General features: G+C 53.1%; 1 protein-coding gene across 2 annotated transcripts in view; it reads right to left on the reverse strand.

Annotated features, from left to right (window-relative positions):
• Window positions 1-22,493, reverse strand: part of CPNE2 (copine 2) — a 55,427-nt gene that overhangs the window by 4,098 nt on the left and 28,836 nt on the right. For both annotated transcript variants that reach the window (XM_082770018.1, XM_082770019.1), the window contains 10 exons: window positions 19,554-19,637; window positions 17,566-17,655; window positions 17,131-17,229; window positions 14,260-14,346; window positions 13,930-13,989; window positions 11,633-11,766; window positions 11,039-11,093; window positions 6,310-6,361; window positions 4,802-4,935; window positions 149-385 (listed from right to left, as the gene is read on the reverse strand). In XM_082770018.1, coding sequence (XP_082626144.1) covers window positions 149-385; window positions 4,802-4,935; window positions 6,310-6,361; window positions 11,039-11,093; window positions 11,633-11,766; window positions 13,930-13,989; window positions 14,260-14,346; window positions 17,131-17,229; window positions 17,566-17,655; window positions 19,554-19,637 — 1,032 coding nt within the window. The remainder of the gene's footprint in view (window positions 1-148; window positions 386-4,801; window positions 4,936-6,309; window positions 6,362-11,038; window positions 11,094-11,632; window positions 11,767-13,929; window positions 13,990-14,259; window positions 14,347-17,130; window positions 17,230-17,565; window positions 17,656-19,553; window positions 19,638-22,493) is intronic.

A 22,493-nucleotide genomic window follows, 5' to 3' on the forward strand; every position in this document is an offset into this window, starting at 1 on the left:
CTCTCACTACCTCAGGCTGACCAAAGACACCCCCCGAAATGTGAGACCAGGCTTCTGCCCGCATTCCCTCATCTGCACGGGGCTCCCACGGCCTCCTGCCAGCAGCACACCGCGGTGGGGACGGCACAGGGCAGGGGCACGGACTCACATTGCGGAAATCCCGGAAGGGCACGAACTGGACGATGTCGCGCACGGCCTCCTCGCCCGTGTGGGAGCGCAGCACCCGGCTGTCCCCGTCCAGGAACTCCATGGCAGCAAAGTCGGCGTTGCCCACCCCGACGATGATGATGGACATGGGCAGCTTGGAAGCCTGCACCACGGCGTGGCGCGTCTCGTCCATGTCGCTGATGACCCCGTCCGTGATGATGAGGAGGATGAAGTATTGCTGCGGAGAGGGGAGCAGAGGGTCAGAGCTCAGCGGGGTTGCAGGCAGCCCGCGTCAGGGGAACGCATCGACCCGAGGGATTTGGGAGCACTCGCTGCGGGTGTTGCCCCCTTCTAGCAGCACCTAGAAATCTCAGGTGATCCCATTTCCTTCAGATTTTGAAGGACAAAATCCACACAACAAAGCACCCCTCCCATAGAAAGACGTGTGGCAGCACTGCCTGCGTGTGCTCCACTGGGAGGTGGCCGCAGCAAGGACCTGGCGTGGAGGAGGGAGGGCTCCCTGCAGCGCCTGCTGGTACAGACCACTGAATCTCACCTAATGTGATCTAAGCATCCATAATCTAATTGAACCGCCTGCTGGAGGTCTCACTGACTCATTTACTCTACTTAGCGATGGAAAAAGCTCCAACTTTTGCAGAGCTTCGGTGTCACAAGTCCTGACACAAGTCCGGCTGGCAGATGCAGTGTCTTCCTCCCCACTCAGCCCATGCCCAGCTTGCTGCTGTGCCCTGCAGAGCTGGGGGAGCAGATGGACGGATGGACAGTCCTGCTGGACACAGCACAGCAAATCTGCAGCACGCGGACCCCTGAGAAGGCTCCTCCATCTCCTCCCCCTCAGGGGAAAGTAATGGTTCAATTTTGGCACATTACACATCTTGCGTGTGGTGGAGAAATGAGGAAAAACAAGCACTTAGGAGCATTAAAGCTCTTTGTTCCTCTCCTCATTCTTTCCATTTCCTCTGAAAACCACCAGTGACGACGTCCTAGAAAAGCAGAAGAAACACAGTCCAAAGCCCATTTTCTTGTTTTTTTCTCCAGCCCACATCTTGCCTCCCGAAATTTTCCCTAAGTGCTTTCTTCCCTCAACGCTCTCTTGTGCTACAGCAAGCACGATGCTCCAAGCACAAATGAGGGTGGGTTTGTGGCATTGCTTCTGATTTGTGTGTGCCACAGCAGCAGGACCAGCTCCCTGCCCCCAGCATCACAGGCTGGGGGTGCCAGCTGGACACTGGACATGTCCTGGGAAGCAGGGATCTGAAACAGGGCAAAAATTCAGCTGGGGGAAAAATGAAATGTTTTCTAGGGGAAGATTTATACAGGAATGAAGTATCTGGATTCCAGAACTAGCATCAACGCATTTTTTTGGGTATTAAATGCCAGCATTTTCTCATACTCCTGGCCAGCACTGGTCGCCACTGGAAGCAGGACAAGCAGCTGGGCCTGACCCTGTTTGTGAACCTGAATGGGAGAAAGTAAAATTTAAAAGACAGACACTGATAATGGGCAAAAATCCAGCTTATTCCATCCTTCCTCCTCCTGCTTTTTTGTCTGAGTAAATCAGTGCAAATTTGGCCTCTGAGCATGGTCAAAGAATAAAACAAGAAAGCTCTCTCTCTGATTCTTTTTTTTTTTGTGTGTGTGTGTGAAATCCATAACAGGATCAGAGAAAAGCACACTAGAAAGTATGCAGGAAAAGAGGGAACAGAGCTCACCAAATGTTTCTCACTGCATATTTCAGAGGCCAAGGAGATGATGCTGGGGATCATCTTAAAAGCCCGGAGGTTCTGCAGCAGAGCGAGCTGGCTGGGGAGCATCTTCACAAGCAAGGCCCCAGCAGGCACTGTGCTAGAGCATCGTCTGGACGCACTCCAGATGAATTATGACAATATCAGAATAACCCGCTAGGGAGCACAAAATCAGCCTGTCCAGAAAGGCCACATTAGGTGAGAGCAGGAGGACAAAGCGTGCAGATCCCGGTGAGGGCCCACTCACTGTGCCTCCTGCCTGGCCACCACGCAGAAGACAACCTCGTGGCGGCTCACCAGCCCACGGGAGGTCTTTGCGGGGCTGCTGTCCCCATTGTCCCCACGCCATGGGGCTGCTGCTGGCACCACCGAGGGTGGTGCTGCTGCACACAGCTGAGACCAGCTGGATGAGGAGAAGGCCCCCGGGGGAGCAAGGTCCCTGATCAATCACGCTTTGTGCTTCCAAAAAAGAGCCGTCTCCAGCCTCTGACGGAGCTGTTACTTTGGTGCACATTATTTAAAATCTCCCTTGATTAAACTATTAGTGCCAGCAGAGGGGTGCAATTTGCATATGATTAGTGCCTCGGCTCGCTGCGAGGCCTGTGGGCTTCTCCCTCCCCCACTGACACAAGCAGAGAAAATGAATGCTGAGGAGCCACCTGGATGTGTACTGAATTCAACCCAATTTGGACCTTCCCACCGCAAGTGCCGGGCATGGACGTGGGGACTGGCAGCCCACGGCCTTCCTGGGAGGAGGTCTCAAAGGGGGGCAGATGGAAAAGGAGGTGTTAGGATGAGGGAGGGGGCGGTGGGCAGCAAGAGCACCCCCTCAAAACAGCAGCAGCAGGAAGTGGCTTCCTTTAATGAAGAAAGCAAACAAAAAAAAAGAGACAATAGGGTAGCAATGCCTTGTGTCTGGAGCTGGGAAGAGCAACAACACAGAAGGCAAGGCAGAAGAATGAGCCCTCTCGGAGAGGCTGCGTTCAGGAAAGCTTTCAACCCCAGCCAGCTCTGTCTGCACACAGGACGATGCCCCAGCTGAGCTGGCTCTGAGCGAAACCCAGCTCCCCATGCCCTCAGGAAGGCTCCTCAGCCACCAGTGGCAGGCCAGAGCCCCCAGGAGGAGGTCTCCAAACCACAACCCCGCTGCAGCCTCTGCCTCCTAACACCGCGCTGCTGCCGCCTCGCAGCCTGGTAGGAGGGGGCCCCTGTGCTAACGAGCATATTTTTGACATATGGATGCGAGCAGTCTGCTGGGCTAATTAACTGCAACTTCAAGGCCCAACGAGCGGCTGGAGTGGCCGCGCGGGAACCCCAGCCCTGGCTCGGAGCCCACGGTTTTTCCAACTGCTGTGACAAGCAGCGATAAAAGCGAGCCACCCAACGTCATCCAAGTGGGAAAAGCACAAAGGTCTCCTCCCAGGACAAGGCTGGGATTTGGCTGCAGAATAAAGATAACGCCCTATGGCATGGCACGGCTCGGGCAAGCCGTCTGTGGCCTGGTCGTGCTGTGTTTCCTCCCAGAGAGGAAACCCTGGGGCTGGTGCTCTCCTTGGTTTGCCATCCTGGGTGTGCACCACCAGATCTCCCCAGATCTCCTCACAGAGCAGGGGGAGGTGTTTTATCCAAGAGGATCTTCCTCCCGCCGATTGCTCGTGTTGAAGCAACATAAGCCAAAGGTTTGAGGACACTCTCTGAACCTCAGCCCGGTTGCTCTCGTTTCCCATCTGCACTACGTCAGCACCACCCATCACCAACCTAATCCCCCCGTGGTCCCCATGACAGTCCTGTCAGTGCCACACCACACAAAAGCCCGATTTTGGAACCTGCGCCAAGGTCCCAGCCTTGCCACTTCTCACATGGGAGCTGCTCCACGCCTCTGAATGTTCTGGCCACCTCTCTTGCTACCATTTCCAGGGCTCCCGGATCCTTTCTGAGACAAGGGGACCAACATTTCACACTGAGCTCAGGACATTTGTATCAATCCGAGGGCTGCCCACCTCATGGCATTTCCCTCCCTTGTCTCAATTCTCTCCCCAGTAATTTCTGATTTTCTACAGCTGCAGTTCTGTTGACTGTTAAAGACTTTTTGCATTGTTTTTTTTTCCTAAGAAGCATCTGCAACAACTCGACATTGTCTGTCTGAAGTGACAACAGCCAGCTGAGAGCCCACGGCTGGGCTTCACAGACAGGGTTAGTTTTAACTTTCCTTCAAGTCCTTTCCATTCACCAGCATGGGGCAAAGAAACAGCAGATGCATGTCAGCCACGAGGGGTGGGGAGCTCTTCCCACAATTGTTCGCAGGCAGCTTTCATCCCGGCTCCCCTAAATAGTCTGGTCTCGCAAGCCAGCTTTGTCTGCCGAACTTGTCATGTCGCTGGGGAAGGAAGATCAGCTGTGACACCACAGCAGCCAGGAGATGCTCAAGCAGACACAACCCGCCACCCTCATGGCTGTTCCTCCCACCTGGCAACACGTTGGAGTTGTTAAACCTGAGCAAGGCACTTTCTCCTACAAATTGCCAGGGCTGAGCCCGGCTCTGCACCACCTCTCCCACAGCCTTGTGGCTTTCCTGCAGCCTCAACTCTCCTGACGTGAAAGCAGGGGACAGGAACACACCACGGGGCCAGCCACCCCGCAGTCCCAAAGGTGAGAGCAGTGCCTGGCCTGGGCACCGCCGTGACAGCAGCAGAACAGCAGAGAGCACAGAGCAGTGCTGCTGGCCACGGGGTCTGGGTGGGTTAAATCCTCTGCTGGGTCCTCTCCACCTGGCACTTCAGCCACCTGGCACCGCTCGGGACACCGAACCCAAGGACTGGCTTGGAAATGCCAGCCCAAGGCGGCCACGCAACGCGGCAGCGTGAGAAAAGCCGGATTTATGGACTTACAGACGCAGCCTCCTGCTGGGTTGCCTGAGCTGCAAACCGGGCCACGTGGTTGACGATGGGGGAGAAGTTGGTGGGTCCGTAGAAGCGGATGTGTGGCAGGCAGGCCGAGTATGCTTGGACAATGCCCTCCACGCCTGCAGGGAAAACAGAGAAGCCAGACGTCACAACACGCAACAGTCCAGGCCAGCCACAAGCCCAATACCACACTCCAAGCGCGCCAGGCTAGTAGGACTGTGGGGGTTGAACTTAGAAATATTTTTTCCCCAAAACTCATCCAGCTCATCAAGTTTCATCTCTCTCTCCTCAAATGTTCTAAAAGCAGAGCTTTGCAGTAGCAGATCCTCAGACCTTCTCTTATAAGAGAGGCCTTGTTTCTGCAAAAAAACTCAAAATCAGGCAAAAAGGAGGAGCAAAAAGCAACTTGGGGTCTCTGAGCATAACCAAAAGCAGGCAGACACAGGGCAGAGGAGGTAGTGCAGAAGCCGAAATGCCCCAGAACCACCCTCAGAGCACCCAAGCTGTGTTTGGAAAGCACCACTCAGACCTGCAAGTCATCAGAGACTCTTCTGCTGTCCTACCATGGCACCAGCCCATTTTCAGGTGCTGTGCTATGACACCAGACCGAGTGCTGATGCATGGTTTATGCATTGTTCCCACACCCTTTCAGCCCTGACTCCACAACTGCCTGCATGCTAGCAGGTTGCCTGCCCGTCGTGTGGACAGCTGGGTGGTGTCTGGCCACATCACTCCTCCCTTCCTGGCCTCAGTTTCCCCAGAAAATAATCTCCTGAAAAGGTGCATCTGTGTGTAACTAAACAAATGAGCAATCCTGCGATTAATGAGCTGATAATCAATTATTTGGGAAGGAATCGTCACTGTCAGAGCTGCATGACTGTGGCCTCTACACCCTGTAATAAATCAGGTCAAACAGAAAGCCTCACAGCTACTGGAGAGCGATTTAATGAAGCAAATACAGCAGATAAGCAGCTGCTCATAACAAGCCTTCATAACCTAGTGACTAGTGAATGAGTCTGGAAGCTGACTGAGCTCCAGTTTTGCTGGGGTGAAGCAGAGGTCAACCCGGACAGCTTTCGCAGTTCATGGTAGCCCTTACCATTTATGATCTGAGCAACAATTTCACAATGACTACGCTCAGCTTGCAGTTGCTAAATGAGATACAGAAGCGTTAAGTCCGAATTCCCCATCTGCTAAACAGCCCCTGTGTTTCTCACGGGCTTGCTGTAGGAGCAGACGGCTGGTAGGACACATCAGACAGCAGAACGAAGGCGTATTTTTACGCTGTCTGAATCCAGTTGCATTTTACCCTGGGACCTCCTACACACCCCCAAATTTTCTCTGCTTTCTGTTGAGTGCACCCTTATTACTTGCTCTGCTGTAAAAGGCTGTCTCTGAACAGACCTCGAAAAACTCCTGAGACATGTTACCAGAGAAATGCAGAGGAAAGGCAGAAGACGCTGAAGGCACGTAAAGGGCTGGCAGGTGCTCACCTGAACAGAACGGGTTGGTGGGATTGAAGTTAATGGCAAACTCGTGGGATACCTGTGGAGAAGAAAAGACCTGAATTAACACGGTGATGAGCACAGAACAGGATGCTCTCTGCCAGTTTAGCCAACGCAGCAGTCACACAAGTGCTGCAGACGTGGTAGTTCATCCCGAGGGGCCAGCAATGCTTCCCAGCCCTTTGCAACACAACCAGGAGCAGAGCAGATGAACGTGGTCAGGACTGAGTAATATCTGAGGACGGACTGGTTCCTGTGAGCCTCCACACCCCATCGTGGATCCACCTCAGATTATCACACCAGTTCCTTTACAGCTGTGACAGCAGGTTTCTCCGCTTGGCTTCCCCGCTGGCTGCTCACCGTTCACTAGGAAAAATGACTTCATGCTATTGCATGTTATAAAATCTCAATTAACATCACAGGCAACCCCAGTTCTGGCAGCAACCTGGCTCTCCACCTCCTGGCAAGTGACACGGCAGAGTGGGAGGGAGGACCTTTTGCCCTGCACTGAAGGAAGAGCCCTACAAACTGCTCGTTTGGCCTCTGAATGCAGGATTGGCACCTTTCAGGTGCTGCCAGCGCCCTGTCCCTCATCCTGTGCAGGTGCCAGCCCTGCCAGCAGAACCTCCTGCCTCTTTCCCTGTGCCCACCCCAGCACTCAGGCAGCCGCAGAGCAAGCTGGCTTGAAGACCTGAGCTGGCACATCAGCTGCAGTGACAAAGCCAGCAGATGCCCAGCTTCATGACCTGGGTTGTCACAGGGGTGAAAGGCAGCACAGGAGAGGTGACAGGAACACACGGGAGAGGTGACATGAACACAGCAAGGCCCAGCACAGACTGGGTTGGTTTTCATCGACCATGAAACCATCCTTTGTCTAATGCAGGTGCGAGAGCCTCCAGGTTTTCCATCACCTCCTCCCAAGCTGAGGGAGATGCTCTTAGGAGGAGGTCCTGCGGGACACTGGTGACAGCAGATAGCCCAGCACACCCTGGCTTGGTGCATCAGCCCAGCCAGAGGAACCAAACAGCAGCACTGACTGGAAATCATGGAGCCCTCCATGGAAAGAGCCTGCAGACAGAAACCACAAAAAAAAATGGGGAATGGTCACTCTGAACCCATCGCTGCCACCAAAGACAAGCGTGGTTCAGTGACTGAGGTGCAAAAGAGGCTCAGTACTCCTGAGCTCCAGCAGAAACCTTGCCGGGGTTGGTGTGGGTCAGCTGTTTGCTTGGGGAAGAATCATCGGATCAGGGGGTTTAGGCACTCCTCACGCTGCTACCACCTGCATTTCAGGCACATTAAGGAGTGAATGGACTCTCAGCAGCACCGAGGACACGCAGCTCCTTCTTTCAGCACCTCTGGACGTTGAAGGCATGATTTGGGATTTCAGCCTGCTGGCTCAAGGACTCCCAAACAAAAAGCTCTCACTCTGTTCGTGCTGGAGTTACAAAACAAGGATTATTTTCTTCCTCTCACAAGGGTGGTGGTTTGTTGAGGTTCTCAGCCAGGGGATTGCTTTAGGACATGCGTACTCATAACGCTGGCAGAATGAATGTCCTCTACAGCACTGTGTGAAGCCCAAGTCCTCCCGAGACTGGAAAGCAGCACGCATCTGATTCAGACTTTCCAATTATACTGGGCATTGTGTTGAAAGCAGCAGAAACTATTTTTGCAAGGCACCACGGGGTGGGAAACAACAAACAAACAAAAGTAGGTCAGACTAAAACTCTTCTGTGCTGCAAAGCTGATGAGCTGCTGTACCAGCCAATGTTAACAGCCTGCTTGGGTATCTCCATGCCTGTTGAGCAGAACCAGCAACGCTCCCATTCATGCCAATAAGTAACTCGAGTGCTAGAGACATGTTCTCAAATGCATGACTTGTTTTTCACACACCATTTCTGGTGGAAGCCTTAATTTTGGGCAATATGTCCTACTTCAGATTTGTGGATTTTCAGTTATAAAGGGCCCACTATCTTTTTTTTAGAAGACGTTCAAAATTCTGTCATATAGGTATTTATAGACCAGGTAAGCAAAAAATATTTCCATGTTTTGCAACTGAAAGAGAGGGTTTTCTCTTTCTTTTAAGCACCAGCGAAATGGTTTGGAGCTGCTTTCCTCACTTTTTGCTGCATTATCTACAGAGCAGACTCCCTGCACGGCAGAAATGTTTCCAAACCTCCTCTGGAGTTGTTACAGATTATATATATCTCTGCTAGAAAATTCAACAAGACGGCTTGAAAACAACAACCCCCCCCCCCCCCCCAAAAAACCTCATTCCCTATTCAGCTCAATACTTCGTAGACCAGTTCCTGCGGATCACAATTAAACACATACAGAGCCCACAGGTCACCAACAACAGGGGGACCTTTCCCAACAGGAAGAAACTCTTTGCAGCAGCTCCAAAGGGTGAGATGTGCACCTGCAGCCCAGCTGTGCCCTCTTCTGCTCCATCTTTTCTCACCAGGAACCGCGGATGTGCCCAAGCCCAGGCAGGAGGAGAACAGGGCAGCCGGTGGGGCTCTGATTTTAAGCATCAGCCCCTCCAGGGCCTCCTTGCCTTTGCCTCATCCCACAGCAACCAAAACCCATCTGCTTCCTTCTCCTGCTTCCTACTGGGAAATTGCTCGAGGCTCTTTACAGAGCTGTTACATTGCAAGATGTTCTTTGACATTTCCAACGAGACTTTTGTGTGCAAAATATCTCACTCCGACCGGTTCTTTGAAAGCATTTGGCAGTGCCATGGCAACAAGAGCGCAACGAGAACAAAGCGCGATTTATACGACTCTTATCTCTAATGATCTTCCCCATTTTTACCCTCGCCTGTTGTGTACAGCGCCCGTCGGTCAGCACGGCCGAGTTGCACCCGCTGCCAGGACAAGGTGCTGCGACCCCGGGGGATCAGCTGCAGAGCTCCCACCGAGTGCTTGCCGAACACCAATCTTGTGTTTCAACAAGAGCAGCAATTTGGGCTTTGATGGTACCCCATGAGCCTCATCTGCCAAAATCCCCAAATGTGTGAGTTTACCCCTGGGGCACGCACCCCAGACAAGGCAGTGGGGACGGAGCAGGGCCAAGAGGGGAGGCACGTGGGGCCCAGAGGCTGAATGAGCCAGGGACTGGAGGGACGGGCACTGGGGAGGCTGTCCCCAACACAAGGCAGGTAAATGTTGTCCCTGAGCCAGGTTGCTGGGGTGGTTTTGCCTGGCCCCAGTGCCGACAGCCTCCACTGCGAACGTGAGACGGGTTCCTGATGGGACAGACAATTTCTAGGCTCACGGGCTCACAGGCAGCAACCAGAAGTCCCTGTGGGGCACAGGCCTGCTCTCCCTGCCTTGCTCAGGGTCCTTCTTCCTGCCTTACAGCTTCACCTAATGCCCCAGGCCCTGCTCATGCCCAGGGCTGCAGCCCAGCAGCGCAGTTTCCACCCAGCAGGACGCTCGGTGAGATGACCGACCCATTCCCCCTGCACACTGCAGCCTAGGTTGCCAGGCTCCTTCCAGCCCGTCTGCGTTTTCCATTTCCATTTCTCCCCACAAACAATAAATCCCCAGTTGACAGATGACAACTGTTGTTCCTTGGAAGCTGCTCACCAAGATTTTCCCGCAGAAACTGGTGAAATGACAGACCAGAGGCATTTCACGGCCGAGGGGGATGAATCAGCTCCAGTTTGTGCAGGGAAGGATGGCCTCTCGTGAGTGGCAACCAGTAACAGCTCCCGCTTGAGTTGCAGGGCTTTGGGCTGCTGGGAGATCCGAGAGCCTGGGTTGAGATGGTGAAAACACGAGAGCTGCTGGGATCTGCCCTGCAGTCACAGCCAGCCGAGGGTGCGAAGAAAGGTGGCGGTCGGGTGGGAGCCACCGTGCTGGTGGCTGTGATGAGCGGTGCTGGACCGGTGCTGTGGGGCCTCTGCATGGATTAAAAATGACCCCCGCAATGGTCCTTCTCTCTGGGGAAGATGTGGGATGCAGGAGCAGGAGGTGTTGAGCAGGCCTGAGGGGGAAAACATCCCCAGCCCCAAAGGCCGGCAGCACAGAGCTCCCCTCTGCCCAGCTGCTTGTGATGTACGTGCCCTGCTCTGCCCAGCCCGGAGCAGTGCTCCCCTCCTGCCGCAAAGGAGACAAAAAAAAAAAGGCTCTTGGATCAACCCCAGCACTGCACCACGAGCTGGGGACTTCTCAGCAATAAGCAGAAGTAACATGCACCAAGAGCAGTCAAAAGATCCAGCCGGTAGGGGAAACACTGCTGTGTCCCAGAGCAGCTTCTCAGCTGCGTTGTGGGAAAACCAAGGCCGTACATCACACCTGGGGACAGCTGGAGCAGCCCAAAGCCACCCCTCCGTGTGCCCCACTGCACCCAGCACCCCATGAAGTACCAGGGCTCTGCAGTGCGAAGCGCTCTGCAGACATGAAGGAGAAGATGAGTGGGCTCAGGGGCTGAAGAAAGGTGTTGGGAAAGTGTCAGAGGAAAGGAACTCCCCACAGAGGGGGTCAGCGGTGGCTCTGGGCACCTCCTGCCAGCAAAATGATCAACAGCTGACTGCCCGTCAGTGCCAGGAGGGCCTGGCTGCCTGTGCTCCATCCCTGCCTCACTGCCCACCTGCGCTGCCACATCTCTCCCTGCGAGCCTGAGTGCAGCCTGCACCCTGCTGCTGCTCCGGCTCTGCTCCTGCCCTCAGGACAAACATGTTTCAAACACGTGGATTGCTGTTGCACGTTACCTTCCAGTCCGGTGGGAGCTGGGCACCGAATCCCAGAGCAGGAAACATTTTGTCTCTGAAAAGAGAAGAAGAAAACATACTGGCGGACACGTGCACAAAGGATGCTTGCACGGCTTTTGCTGAAGGCACGCTCCTCTGCAAACCAACAGCCTCCCCATCCCGCCAGCTCCAGTGAAAGCACCCGCTGTGCAGCCAGCTCTGGAGGCTAAAAATGTGGCTGGGACAAAGCAGCAGCCAGCAGCAAATGTCAGCGAGCTGGGGACATCTGCCTTTGTGCTAACACAGCGGGTGAGTGGTCACCAGCCGCACCGAGCGGAGGATGCGCCGCGGCTGCTTGAACATCCTCATGCTCGACAGTGGTGATGGGGAGAGAGGAGAAACTGTCCTTACATGCTCTCCTCCTCACAGCGTCTGCATCTCGATGTGTGAGGCAATTTTCTCCAAAGGAGCTTTTCAAAAGCAAGGCAATATTTACGCCTGCTTTGGGGGTGGGAAGTCAAGCCATGGAAGCAGGTGAAAAGCTGCTGGTTCCCTTTGGGGAACCAGGGAAACGTATGGAAAACAAGAGGGGAGCCCAAAGGGCACAGTGCTTACGAGTCGTAGTCCTGGATGATCTGCCCGACAGCCCAGATAGCTGACAGGTATTCGTTTGTTCCCATGGGGTTGATATAGTGCAAAGAGGAGGGGTCTCGCGGGTTCCCGTTGGAGGCTGTGAAGTCAATCCCAACCTGAGGTGCGAGAGAAGCACAGAGCCACCCTCTGTTACTGGTCACCACTACACACACAGCTACTGATTCTCTACTGCAAATGGACCGTGTGAGGTTCAGACACAGCCCCATCACGACCCAAACCTCAAACTTCAGAAAGTTTAACAAAATTCAGCTCTTCTGTAAAAGAAATACCCGGGTAGACAAAGCAATCCACTGTGATACCTGATCTTTTCACCATCGAGCATCCCAGACAAGGTGTCCCAGAGCAGCTCCTGCTCCTGGACCAAGCCTCCACCATTTCTGGGGCTCATGCCTGGGACTGTCATTGCCCATCTCCTGGGCACTAAGCTCAGGGAACAAGTAGCCCCATGGACACCGAAGTGGCCAGGGCTGCCTGGGATTTGTTGGATCTCAAAGCAACCCTGAGGGGGACTTTCCCTGCAGCTGCTGTACACGGTGCTTCCCCTGGGTGCAATGCAGGCTGAGATGCTGCTTTGTCAGCAAAGCACTCGTATTTCTCCCTCCTCCATGCTATTTAAAGACATATGTAGGAATGCGTATCCGAGATCTCGGACCCAGTTAAATCTGGTCAAATGTGGTGAGGTAACGAGCCACCAGATTTGAAATGACTTGGAGGGAAGAGCGAGGAAGAGACAAGCAGACGGTGTAACTGCGTTTGCCTTGTTTGTAGAGCAAATAGGAAAAAAAAAATAAATAACCATGGTGGCTAAATTGAGCTCAGGGGATTTGCACTGGATTTTGCTCTGTATCTGTAATGAGAGAGGGAAGACTCAGCTCCTGGGCTTGCAGCCGCGGACGGCTGGGTCCAAGCCAGGGCTGGGGAAGATGAGACATCTCCTTCGGTACTGGGGCAGCTGCTGCTCTGCTTGTGGGGCTGGGAATGGTCCCAGCAGCCACTGCCCTCCCTGTGCTCGTCCCAGCAGGATGGAGGCAGAGGAACATGAAAAAAAGCCTGGTAAAACCTGACTTCTTCAGCAGGCACGTTAGAGTCACAGCTCACTGCCCTAACACCTGCCCTGGTGCAGCTGGAGGAATGAAAAGTGCTGCTTTCAATAAAACAGAGAGCAAGAGGGAAACTGAGGCACTTCCTGACACCAGCTGCCTTCCCAAACGGCAAGGGTGCATGCAGCAGCTTTGTCCCTGCCGGTGTACCAGGACCTCACTGCATGCACTGCTCAACACGTCAAAACCCACCCAGGAGAGCAAAGATTGAACCAGATGCGTTGGGAAGGGGAGAAACCCAGTGCCCCCGTTACCAGCAGATCTTAAAACAGGGAGGGGCAATTTCAGCATTCAGACTAATTTACGCAAGAGCTCTGTGCTACCAATAAACTTAATGATTTTCCCTTTCTATTCACTCTTCAGCACGGAGACCTCGGTTCACAGCAGCAGAATGGCACATAAAGAGCTCTCACACTTGTTCCTGTTTCTATGGCAACTCTTCCTCCTCCTCCTCCTCTCCCCACCATGTTTTGAGACAAGACAACAAAATAAAAATTGAAATTACTGTGCGTGCCCAGAGCACTCTGGATACTGAATCAGGAAAGTTTTCAGAAATTAGAAAGCTAGTGGGGGAAAAAAAAAAAAAAAACAAGAGCACTTTTGTTTTGTGGTGGTTTCACTTGGGGTTGTAATGACCTCATTTAATTACTCCTGACAAACCATCATGGTTCCAGATCAAGTGAGGGTGGGATTCAAAAAAAAAAATAAATAATGACACAGTGTCTCACTAACAGCCCAAAGCCTCTGAGCAGGGTTCAAAATACGGAGACTTCGTTCAAGAGATCATCTGGATGCTAGTTAAAACCAGTAATGGGGAAATACGTTGGTACAACTTGGTAAAGACTCGTGAGGACTTTGTGGGACTCTGATTTTCAGCAATATTCCTGAGCACCAGCAGGCCGTGATGCACCTTGAGCATCGTGGTACCCCAAAGCCACATGGCTTAACAGTGAAACGAGGCAGCTCGTCCTTGCTGTGAAACCACAGCCAGCCAAGGCAGCAGGATTCGGCTCTGTGGTTCGCCTGGCTCAAGGGCAGCTTCCTGTGCGCGTTATTTCACGCCTGCCTTGGCAGAACGTCCTGCAGCACCTCCCTTCACAGTTTTGACCATGACCTATTTGTTACCACTACTGGAAAAAGAGCAGCAGAAGTCCTTACAGTGAACATCAGCTGGCAGCCTCCCAGGATATAGTCTAGGAAGGAGAAATCTCTGGTTATCTGAAAGAAAGCAAAAAGAAGCGTGTTTCAGCAATCCTCACCATTGCAGGAAAAAGACTTGACCCGGCACAAGAGAGAGAGCACAGGGGTGCAAATTGTGCTCTAAGGGGAGAGAAGCCCAAGTAGAAAGAAAATTGCCCTTTTGTTCATGCTCTATAAGATGCACGCTTGGAAATGCAACAGGACTGGAAACAGAAGGGATGGGGGAGCTCAGTGCAATATAAAGTCCCTGCCAAGGAGCAGAATGAAACATCCCAGCGTTGTGCTCACCTTGCAGGACTTGACAATGATGATCCCAGAGTTCTTGTAATTCTTCTTCTTCTTTTGCTTTTTTGGGTTAATGCACTCTAGTTCTAGCTGTAAGACAGGAGATGGACGCTGGTGTGAAAGCAGTGCTGGGCTGTCCCAGGTGGACGCAAATGCTACATGATGGTGATGCTGCAAACCACCTGCCCTTCTGCAGTGGCCACATCCTGCCAGGCTCCTTCCCTCTGTACGTTTCAAAGTACTCACATGAATGAGCTACAGTGAGCTGCTGCTTTTTAGCAAAGAAAACCAAGGCGCAGGATCCCTGTGGGAAGGGGATTTTCCTTTCTGGGGGTGGGTTAACAGTAGCAAAAGGCCACTCTAGAGGTGGGAGTCACCTGCAGCAGGGGCAGAGAGGAGCTGTCACCCAAAGCCCAGCACTGCGTGTCTTAGGAGGCCTTTGGGGAAGGAAAGGAAAGGAAAATGTGTGCACAGGGACAGAAGTAGGTGAGCCCCCAACATCTGACATCCACAGCAACTGCCCCACCAGTGCCTGTCGCGGAGGAACCCCTGCAGCTCCCGCAGCCAGGGCCCAGAGAAGAGACAGGCTCCAAGCAGGTCCCGGGTGTCTTCAGCACCGGGGCAGGTGCCCTGGATCTGTCCTTCTCCATCTGCCCTCAGCGTGTACAGAGATTCATGGCAGTGATGGATGGAGCCTGGATGTAACCACCAAACCCCAGCACCACAGGCAGGCCAGGGACTGCCACCATGCAGGGGAATGTGTGACCAGCGAAGGGATGGGACTGCAAGGGATGGGGAGAGAAGAAGCACTGCTGGGCAGCTTCCAGCCAGTCGGGAAAAGCAGACGGAGCCTCTTACAAACAGGCTCAAAACTCAGCTGCCTGATGCACTGCAGCTCCGGCAGCATGTATAAATAAAGGCATATTTGGCTGAGTATTTCAGCCATCTCATGTCGCAGCATAGGTCAAATACCAGCATGCCCAAGAAAAAAAAACAACAAGAACTATCATTAACAAAACAAACAAACAAAAAAAAACCCTCTAGGGCAGAAATCAAGTAACTGAATGCTGCTGACAAGCCTACAGTAGGAGCGGCACCAGCTGACAGGGGAAGTGGCCAGGCCCTGGGGGATTCAGTAGAGCAGGAGACCTCAGCCTGGAGAGTGGGTCTGAAAGAAGCTGACAATGTGCACACTGCAAACAGCATTTTTCCCTCCATATCTCAGAGCTGAGAATTCATGGCTCCCTGCAATTCATTCAACTCCCTACAATAAATACAGGCATTTTGCTGCTGCCTCCTGACCACAGAATCATCCCAGTATTGGAGGTCCTCAGCAAGGAGGTCCTCACCAACCCTCTGTCCTGGACACAGCCACAGCCTGCAACTGGCCTGGGGCTACAGCAGCTTGGAGCCAGAGGCATTTTCCAGGCACAACAAGGGGAAAACTACGAAGACAAAAAAGCCTTGAGGCAGGAGAGGTGATAGCTACTGTCTGATGCAGCCTGCCCTGGCGACCATCGGCAGAAATAGAGGGAGGGTACGGCAGCGGAGGGGACGCGAGCTCTCGTCTTATTCCCATCTGCAAACGTGCAGTGCTTTGTCTGCAGCAAGAGCATCTCTCTGCTCCTGTTTCCATATTTACCCCCATCAGTGTGGCCAGATGAAAGGATGAGACAGCTCACAAGGAGCCGCCTCGGGGAGAAGGGGTGCTGGAGTGCGGTACCCAGTGCTGATGAGCAGTGGCTGCTTGCTTTGGAAGCAGCTTCCTCTGCCAGAGGCCCTGGCAGCTCAGCCCAGCACAGCAGCGTCAGCAGGGGCGCAGATGGAGCGGGGATGGAGGGCGCCTGGCCTTTCCCCACGCAGCCTTCATCGCTGCCCAGATGCTGCCCCCGGAGGCACTGGGAGTTACACAAGAGAGGCAGCAACAGCCGAGCCACCCAAGGGGAAGAGGCAGAGAGAAGGAGCTCGTCCCCACGTCCCCAGCTGCACCCATGCCACACGCTCGGGCACGTGCACAGAGGCACGGCGGCACAAGCACGCAGCAAGGAGAGCTTAACTCTGCTGTGACCAGCGTCTCCCAGGGTCCAATGGAGAGAAAAGATTTTATTGCTAGGCTGCAGGTGGCACGTACAGTGAAAAAACGGCTCCCAAATCCTCTCAAATTCAAAAACGGGCTCTGGCTCCATCAGCTCGTGTGGTCTTGGACAGGACACTTCATGCCTTTGTGCCTCAGTGTCTCAGCCGTTACTTTTCCCAGAAAACTAATTAACTTTTCTAATTATACTGTGCGTTATTTTACATATACCTACTTCCCAGCCAAGACCTCCTATTTCTGTAGTCCTAGCTACGACTGCAGTGGAAAACACCGTCTATTCAGAAGCCTGCATGACATGCCTTGAATCAGGTGGCATCTGCAGAGGCTGCTGGCCAGCATTTCACCGGGAAGATGGAGACAGCTTTTTGCCACAAAACCCCTGGCAGCTGTCCCTGCCTCCTGGGGCCAGGCTGTCCCTGCAGCAGACAAAATCTCCCCTGCACAGTGTGCAGTGCTGCTAAGGCAGGAACCCCCTCTCGCTGTGGCCCCCCAAATCACAGGGCATCCCCCAAGCCACAGATGCTGCTTCAGGTATCTCAGATTTTCAGACAAGACTGCCTTCATGCTCTGTAACTCAGATAGCTCAGCTACAACAGTGGCCTGAGTTATTCATGGTGTTGGTGGGAGAATAAATAGGTTTCTCCACTCCTCTGAGCCTCCCTGGACCCCAGAACAGGCTGACGGTCTCAGTGCAAGCAATAAAATCTACCTCCAGCCCCAAGGAGCTGCCCCTCTGCTGTCGCTGCCTTGTTCTGCCCATAAAACGTGATGGCACTTACTGGAAAGGCATCCTGGGCTTCGCACATCCTGGCCACTGAGGTCTGAAACTCCCCGATGAAGTCATGTCCCCCATCGCTGTCGTAGTCGTAACACATGACCTGCAGCAGAAGGAGCACGAGCCAGCCTCAGACGCAGTGAATACACCCCTGCTACGAGGGCACGGAGTCCCTCTGCTCTGCCCACGGGCTGGCATCCTCTTCCTCTGTGCTGCGGCACAAGACAGCCACAGCCCTCCAATGTTCTCACCTCTGCAGGGACATTTAAGGTTCCCTCCTCCCCTGCTTTGGAGACCTCCAACTGAGATTTTTTCTGTTTTGTTTTTGGGGTTTTGTTGCTTTTGTTGTTGTTATTGTTCTTTTAATAAGCAACCCATGGGGTTTTAGACATTTAACAATGGATCCCATCATGACACATGCCAAAAATGCGGCCATTACCTTTATCAGCTTCTCCACGTCCCCATCACAGAGTGACACTAAAGGCACAGTGAACGGCTTCCAGACGGGGTCCAGCGTGTACTTGATCACCTGCAGGGTGGGGATGGAGGGATGTGGTTACAGTGAGTGAAACAGGAGACAGGCAAAAAGCAGGAGACATTCCCAAGAGACCCTGACTCTGTCCCAGATGAGCTGCAGAAAGCCACATCTCAAACTTTAGAACCAGTGGGCTTCTAAACCTGACTCCACATCCCTCACCCCAGCCATTGCTGACTGTTGATTGCCACCACTGCACCCACCCAGGGTCTGCCCACCGAGGAGACAGAGCAGTGGGACAGCACAGCTGGCCAGGAAAGCTGAACGGCCCTTGGCACGCCCGGATCTCGCCTCCTCTCTGTCACATCTGCTGCCTGAGCTGGAGAAATGGAATTGATGCTTTTTGACATTTACTAAGAGAATGCAACTGCTCGGTGGAAACCGGGCGTGCTAGCAAACCGCATGTGCTGTAGACATCAGAGATGCTTGAAGGGCACGTGAAAAGTCACCTTCACAAAGGTGCCTTGCTCAAAAAAGAAAGATTCATGTGAATCTCAGGGGCACAAAGCTCAGAGGTGCCCAGAAATACAGGCTTGGCAGATTTTTCAGGACAGCAGTTACTGAAGCACCAGCAGCAATATTCACACCACAAAGCTGTTTTAATACATTTTTAATAGGGAAAAGTGGGGAACATGAATTGTAACAACAACTGTAAGGGTGGAAGAGATGGGCAGGTGATTTATACACTGTGATCCAAGTCAGATGCCTGATGAAGAGGTGCAAAGGCCACTACTATGATGGAAAAACCCTCCAGCCCCTTCCTCTCCCAAGACATGCCTTTGCACAGGCTGTACTCAACACCTCATCTCCTTGCTCTGCAGGGCTGTGCCCACAGTACAGTATTGCAGAGGCAGCCTGGCTCAAAGGAAAAGGGGGGAAAAAAAAAAAAAAAAAAAAAAAAAAGGAAGACCACAGAGCAACCCTGCTCTGTGCCAAGGCACACATGGGGGCAGCTGGAGCAGGGGGCCTGCCTGTACAGGACCTTGTTGCTCTGCAGCTGGAGCTGAGGAGGCGCAGGGACATGCGTCAGGCAGAGACAAGGCGATGCCAGGCTCCTTGCTGAGGCATGTGTTTGTGTTATGGAACAAACACACAGCCCCAGTATGCCAGACACATGCAGGAAGCTTTGCCAGCAGGTGAGAGCAGCCCTCTGCTCTCTCCAAAGCCTTCAGGTTTCTGCTCAACCAGGTGAGGAGCAGGTCTGTCCCTGCTGCTGCAGGGCAGAGATAGCAAATAACCACGCAGGGCTTGCAACAGGCTTTTATTTTACAGGCAGACCGGGAAAAAACCTGACACTGCGAGCACAGTTTAGTAGAGAATTTGTAAACACCTCCTCCAGGAGGCTGGGAGAGCAGGAAGCCCACACAGGGAGGCAGGCACGGGATGTGGTGCCCATATGCTGCCAGCCGCCAGGTCCCAAGGGTGGGCGTGCAGGAGGATCCTGCTCCTCCACCGCACGCACCCAGCTGGGCGTTCGCACCTTCTCTTAAATAACAGGCTGTAATGAGAGCACTAATCCTTCCCAGACAGACACCTCCCTTCTGGCATGACAAACGGCAGCCTCAGGCTAACAGCTGATTACGTTCATACACCCGAAGCTGCAAGAAGAAACCTTTCTTTGCACCTGGTCTCAAAACATGAAGCTGCTCGTCTGGCACGAGGGCAATGCTTTATGCTTGGCTAGTAGGAGGAGGCTGCTGGAGCACCTGTAAGGCAGGCAACATCTCCTTCCCTGCCCCATCACTTAAAGAAAACCTGGCAAGACCCTTAAAGGACACTCCCAGGATCCCACACAACTTTATCAGTGATTTATGAGATAATGCCATAAAGGGTAAAAGAAGCTGATTTAAGGATTGTGGTGTTTCAGTAGCTCAGGCTGGAGTAGCGCTTACCTCTGTTCTGTGGACCAGCATCCACTTCCCATCGTCACCAGGTTTATAAAACTCCAAGAAGGGGTCTGACTTTCCAAACAGATCCTGGGGAAGAACAACAGGACAGGTTACACAGGGATTTGCAAGAGAGAACTCCTCCCCCATCATTTTTTCTGTAAACCAGTCAAAAAGCGTACGCATAGGCCAGTTTGAAGAATCTCCTTAAACACCCACCTCTGTCTTCCCCAGCACAGCAACACTGCAAAAACCTTTACAAACTCTTGCAGCCAAGAAATAACAATGGTTACTTCTGTACGTGCTGTACACACAATGCTGACTGAGTACCAAAGTGCTCAGGAGAGGTCCCATCGCAGGGAGGGGAGGGCTGGGTGTGCCTTCCAGCCTCCCTCTGCATCCCCAGCGTGAGTGGTCCATGGGGATGCCAATTCCACAAATGTTTGTGCTCTGGACATGCAGATCCTGTCAACGTTCACGCAGCGTCTTGGCATTCCTGCAGTGGGCAGCTCCGTGCCCAGGAGCGTGCCCGTGGGACTTTGCTCACGGGAGCCCATCCCTGGCACGCTCTCTGGACACCAGTGCCCTGGAAAACAGCCCCAGCTGGGAGGCAGCTGTGTTTGGGTTAGAAAAACATCCAGAGCTTCAAAGCAAAAATGCAATTATGAAGTGCACAAGTGTCGGGGGTGTAGGAGGGAGAACCCTCCTACACACAGCAGGAAGGCATGAGCAGAGCAAATCTTTAAGGAGTAAGCTGCACGGGTGTTGACAGAGATCATGCAACACCCTCTGAGATACGCAGACTTCAGCCAGCGTGTGTTTGCTTTCCTGCCAGCACCTCCTTAGATATTCCCCTGATAAAGGGCCGCTGGTGTAGGAGAAACACAAGCACACTTCCCCGCTGGGCATCTGCATGGGGGCAACTTCTGTTGGCGGGCAGAGATCCAAGAGCAGCACAAGCGGGCGGCGCAGGCAGCACTCATGAGAGGAGCCCCAGCGCTTGCAAGCAGAACTTTGTTCCCATTCAGAAAAAAAACTAGGATGTGGCTAAAAGTGAACCCAACCCAAAATATTCCAAATTATTTCCTATTTACTGAGAACTAGAGCCGTTTCAGCTGGGTTTTCTCCCAGATGGAGGTGGCTGCCTGAATCCTGAAACAGTTGGAGGAACTTCTTCCTATGGGTTTTGGCAGGGACCCTTTGGGCTTCCAGGCAATGGAGCAGGGATGCAGAGGGCTGAGGGTACACCTGGACACAGGGGGGTCCCATCCCAGGAGGCAGCAGCTGGTGTGGCTGCAGGCTCAAGCACGGCCCCAGAGGAAAACCCGTTAGCATTTCTATCCAAATCCTGTTTCCAAAGCCAGCTGGAAATGTAAATCACTGCAAAGCATTTTGGCTTGGAGAAACTGTAACGTGCTGTAGTCAAAACTCGCAGCCACCTCTGATGACTGCTTTCATTTTATTTTATATTATTTGCTGCAAGTCAATAGCAAAGAGCAAAAGCTTGAAGGGAGGCGCTCCAATGCTATTTTTCTCCTACCGTTTTTGCAGGAAAGCAGAACAAGCCATTCTTTCTGCAGAGGAATTGGTTATGGTGCAGTTCCGTGCATGCTTAGCCAGAGCCTGGACTCGGTGCTTCAAAGCTTCACTGATGAATTAAAGAACCACTGATACATACCCGTTCTCCTAGACCCTGTCCCTGCCTGTGCTGGCTTAACCTGCAGCCCAAAGCGGTTTCTTTGGCACTGAGCCCACGGGAGGTGGTGGAGGCTTCAGCTCAGATGGCAGCAGGGAGCAGGGGAGGATGCCCGCTGGGGTCCTACCCACAGCACCAGGAGCAGCAAAACCCAGTCTGCAAGCCCAGGCAGCCTTGCTCCTTTCGAAGCGGGGTGGGAGATGCCTCCAAGCCACAAGATTGTGGACTGCTATTTTAAAATGTCAAAGCCACCAACATCTCACCCACGCAAGCCTGGCAGGAGACAGAAACTGAGCAACTGAAAGAGCTCAGCAGACCAGATCGATCTGCAAGCTGGTCCAAGCACCTACATCATCCAAACTGGGTTTCGCTTACCGCAGCCAAGGAGGGCAGAGATGCAGGTTCCTCAGGATGCAGCTCCCCAAAACACAGCTTCCAGCACCAGTCCTGGCTTGCAGCACTTGCCCTCCCCAGCCATGCTGCAAAATTATGCTTGCCCCTGCAGCTGTGCTGTCATGAATGGCCACAGGACTGGGAATCACCAGGGCTGAGCCTGGGTACAAATGCCTTCTCTTCTGCAAGTTTCTTCCTCTTAAAACTCTACCAAGAAGTAATCTCACACAAAGCACAAAAGCCTCAGGCTGATTCCGCTGCTGGTATTTCTCCACCGTGAAGCTTCGCTGTTTAAAGCGAGGCAGGGAGCATCGCCTGGCCAAACCGGAGGGGTGTGACGGGGAGAACTTGCCCTTGGCCTGAGAGAGGTCCTGGGGCCAGGTTGGTCACTGCACACAGGTCTGGTTTGCAGCATGGCTGCTGGTAAGGGATGTTCAGCTGAGATGCAGCAAGATGAAATCCCATGAGACCTCCAGCCCCCGCCACGCGCAGGGTGCCATGCTCTCAGCTGCAGTCTGGTCCCTTATCCCCATGTTTTTTCTTGGCTGCTGCTTCTCCGTTCTTTCTTATATACTTGTTTAACGCAGCTCTCACGGTGGCATTTCATCCACAACCAGTAAGTTCTCATCCACATCAGCAAGTTCTCTACAGCCAAATAGCAGCTCCTTTCAGTCCAGGACTGTATTTTGAAGGCTTCTGCCATTCTCACACACTTATCCCCTGCACCACAACACAATGTACCTCCTTCCAAGCTCTCTCAGCAAGACCACGAGCCTGAAAAGCCAGGGCTGGGGTTTTGCACAGGCAGCATAAGGTACAGTTAGCATGAAGGCAGTGGCTGTTTGGAAGATTTATTT

Source organism: Aythya marila (genome assembly GCF_965140915.1).
Source record: "Aythya marila genome assembly, chromosome: 12".
Lineage (NCBI taxonomy): Eukaryota > Metazoa > Chordata > Aves > Anseriformes > Anatidae > Aythya > Aythya marila.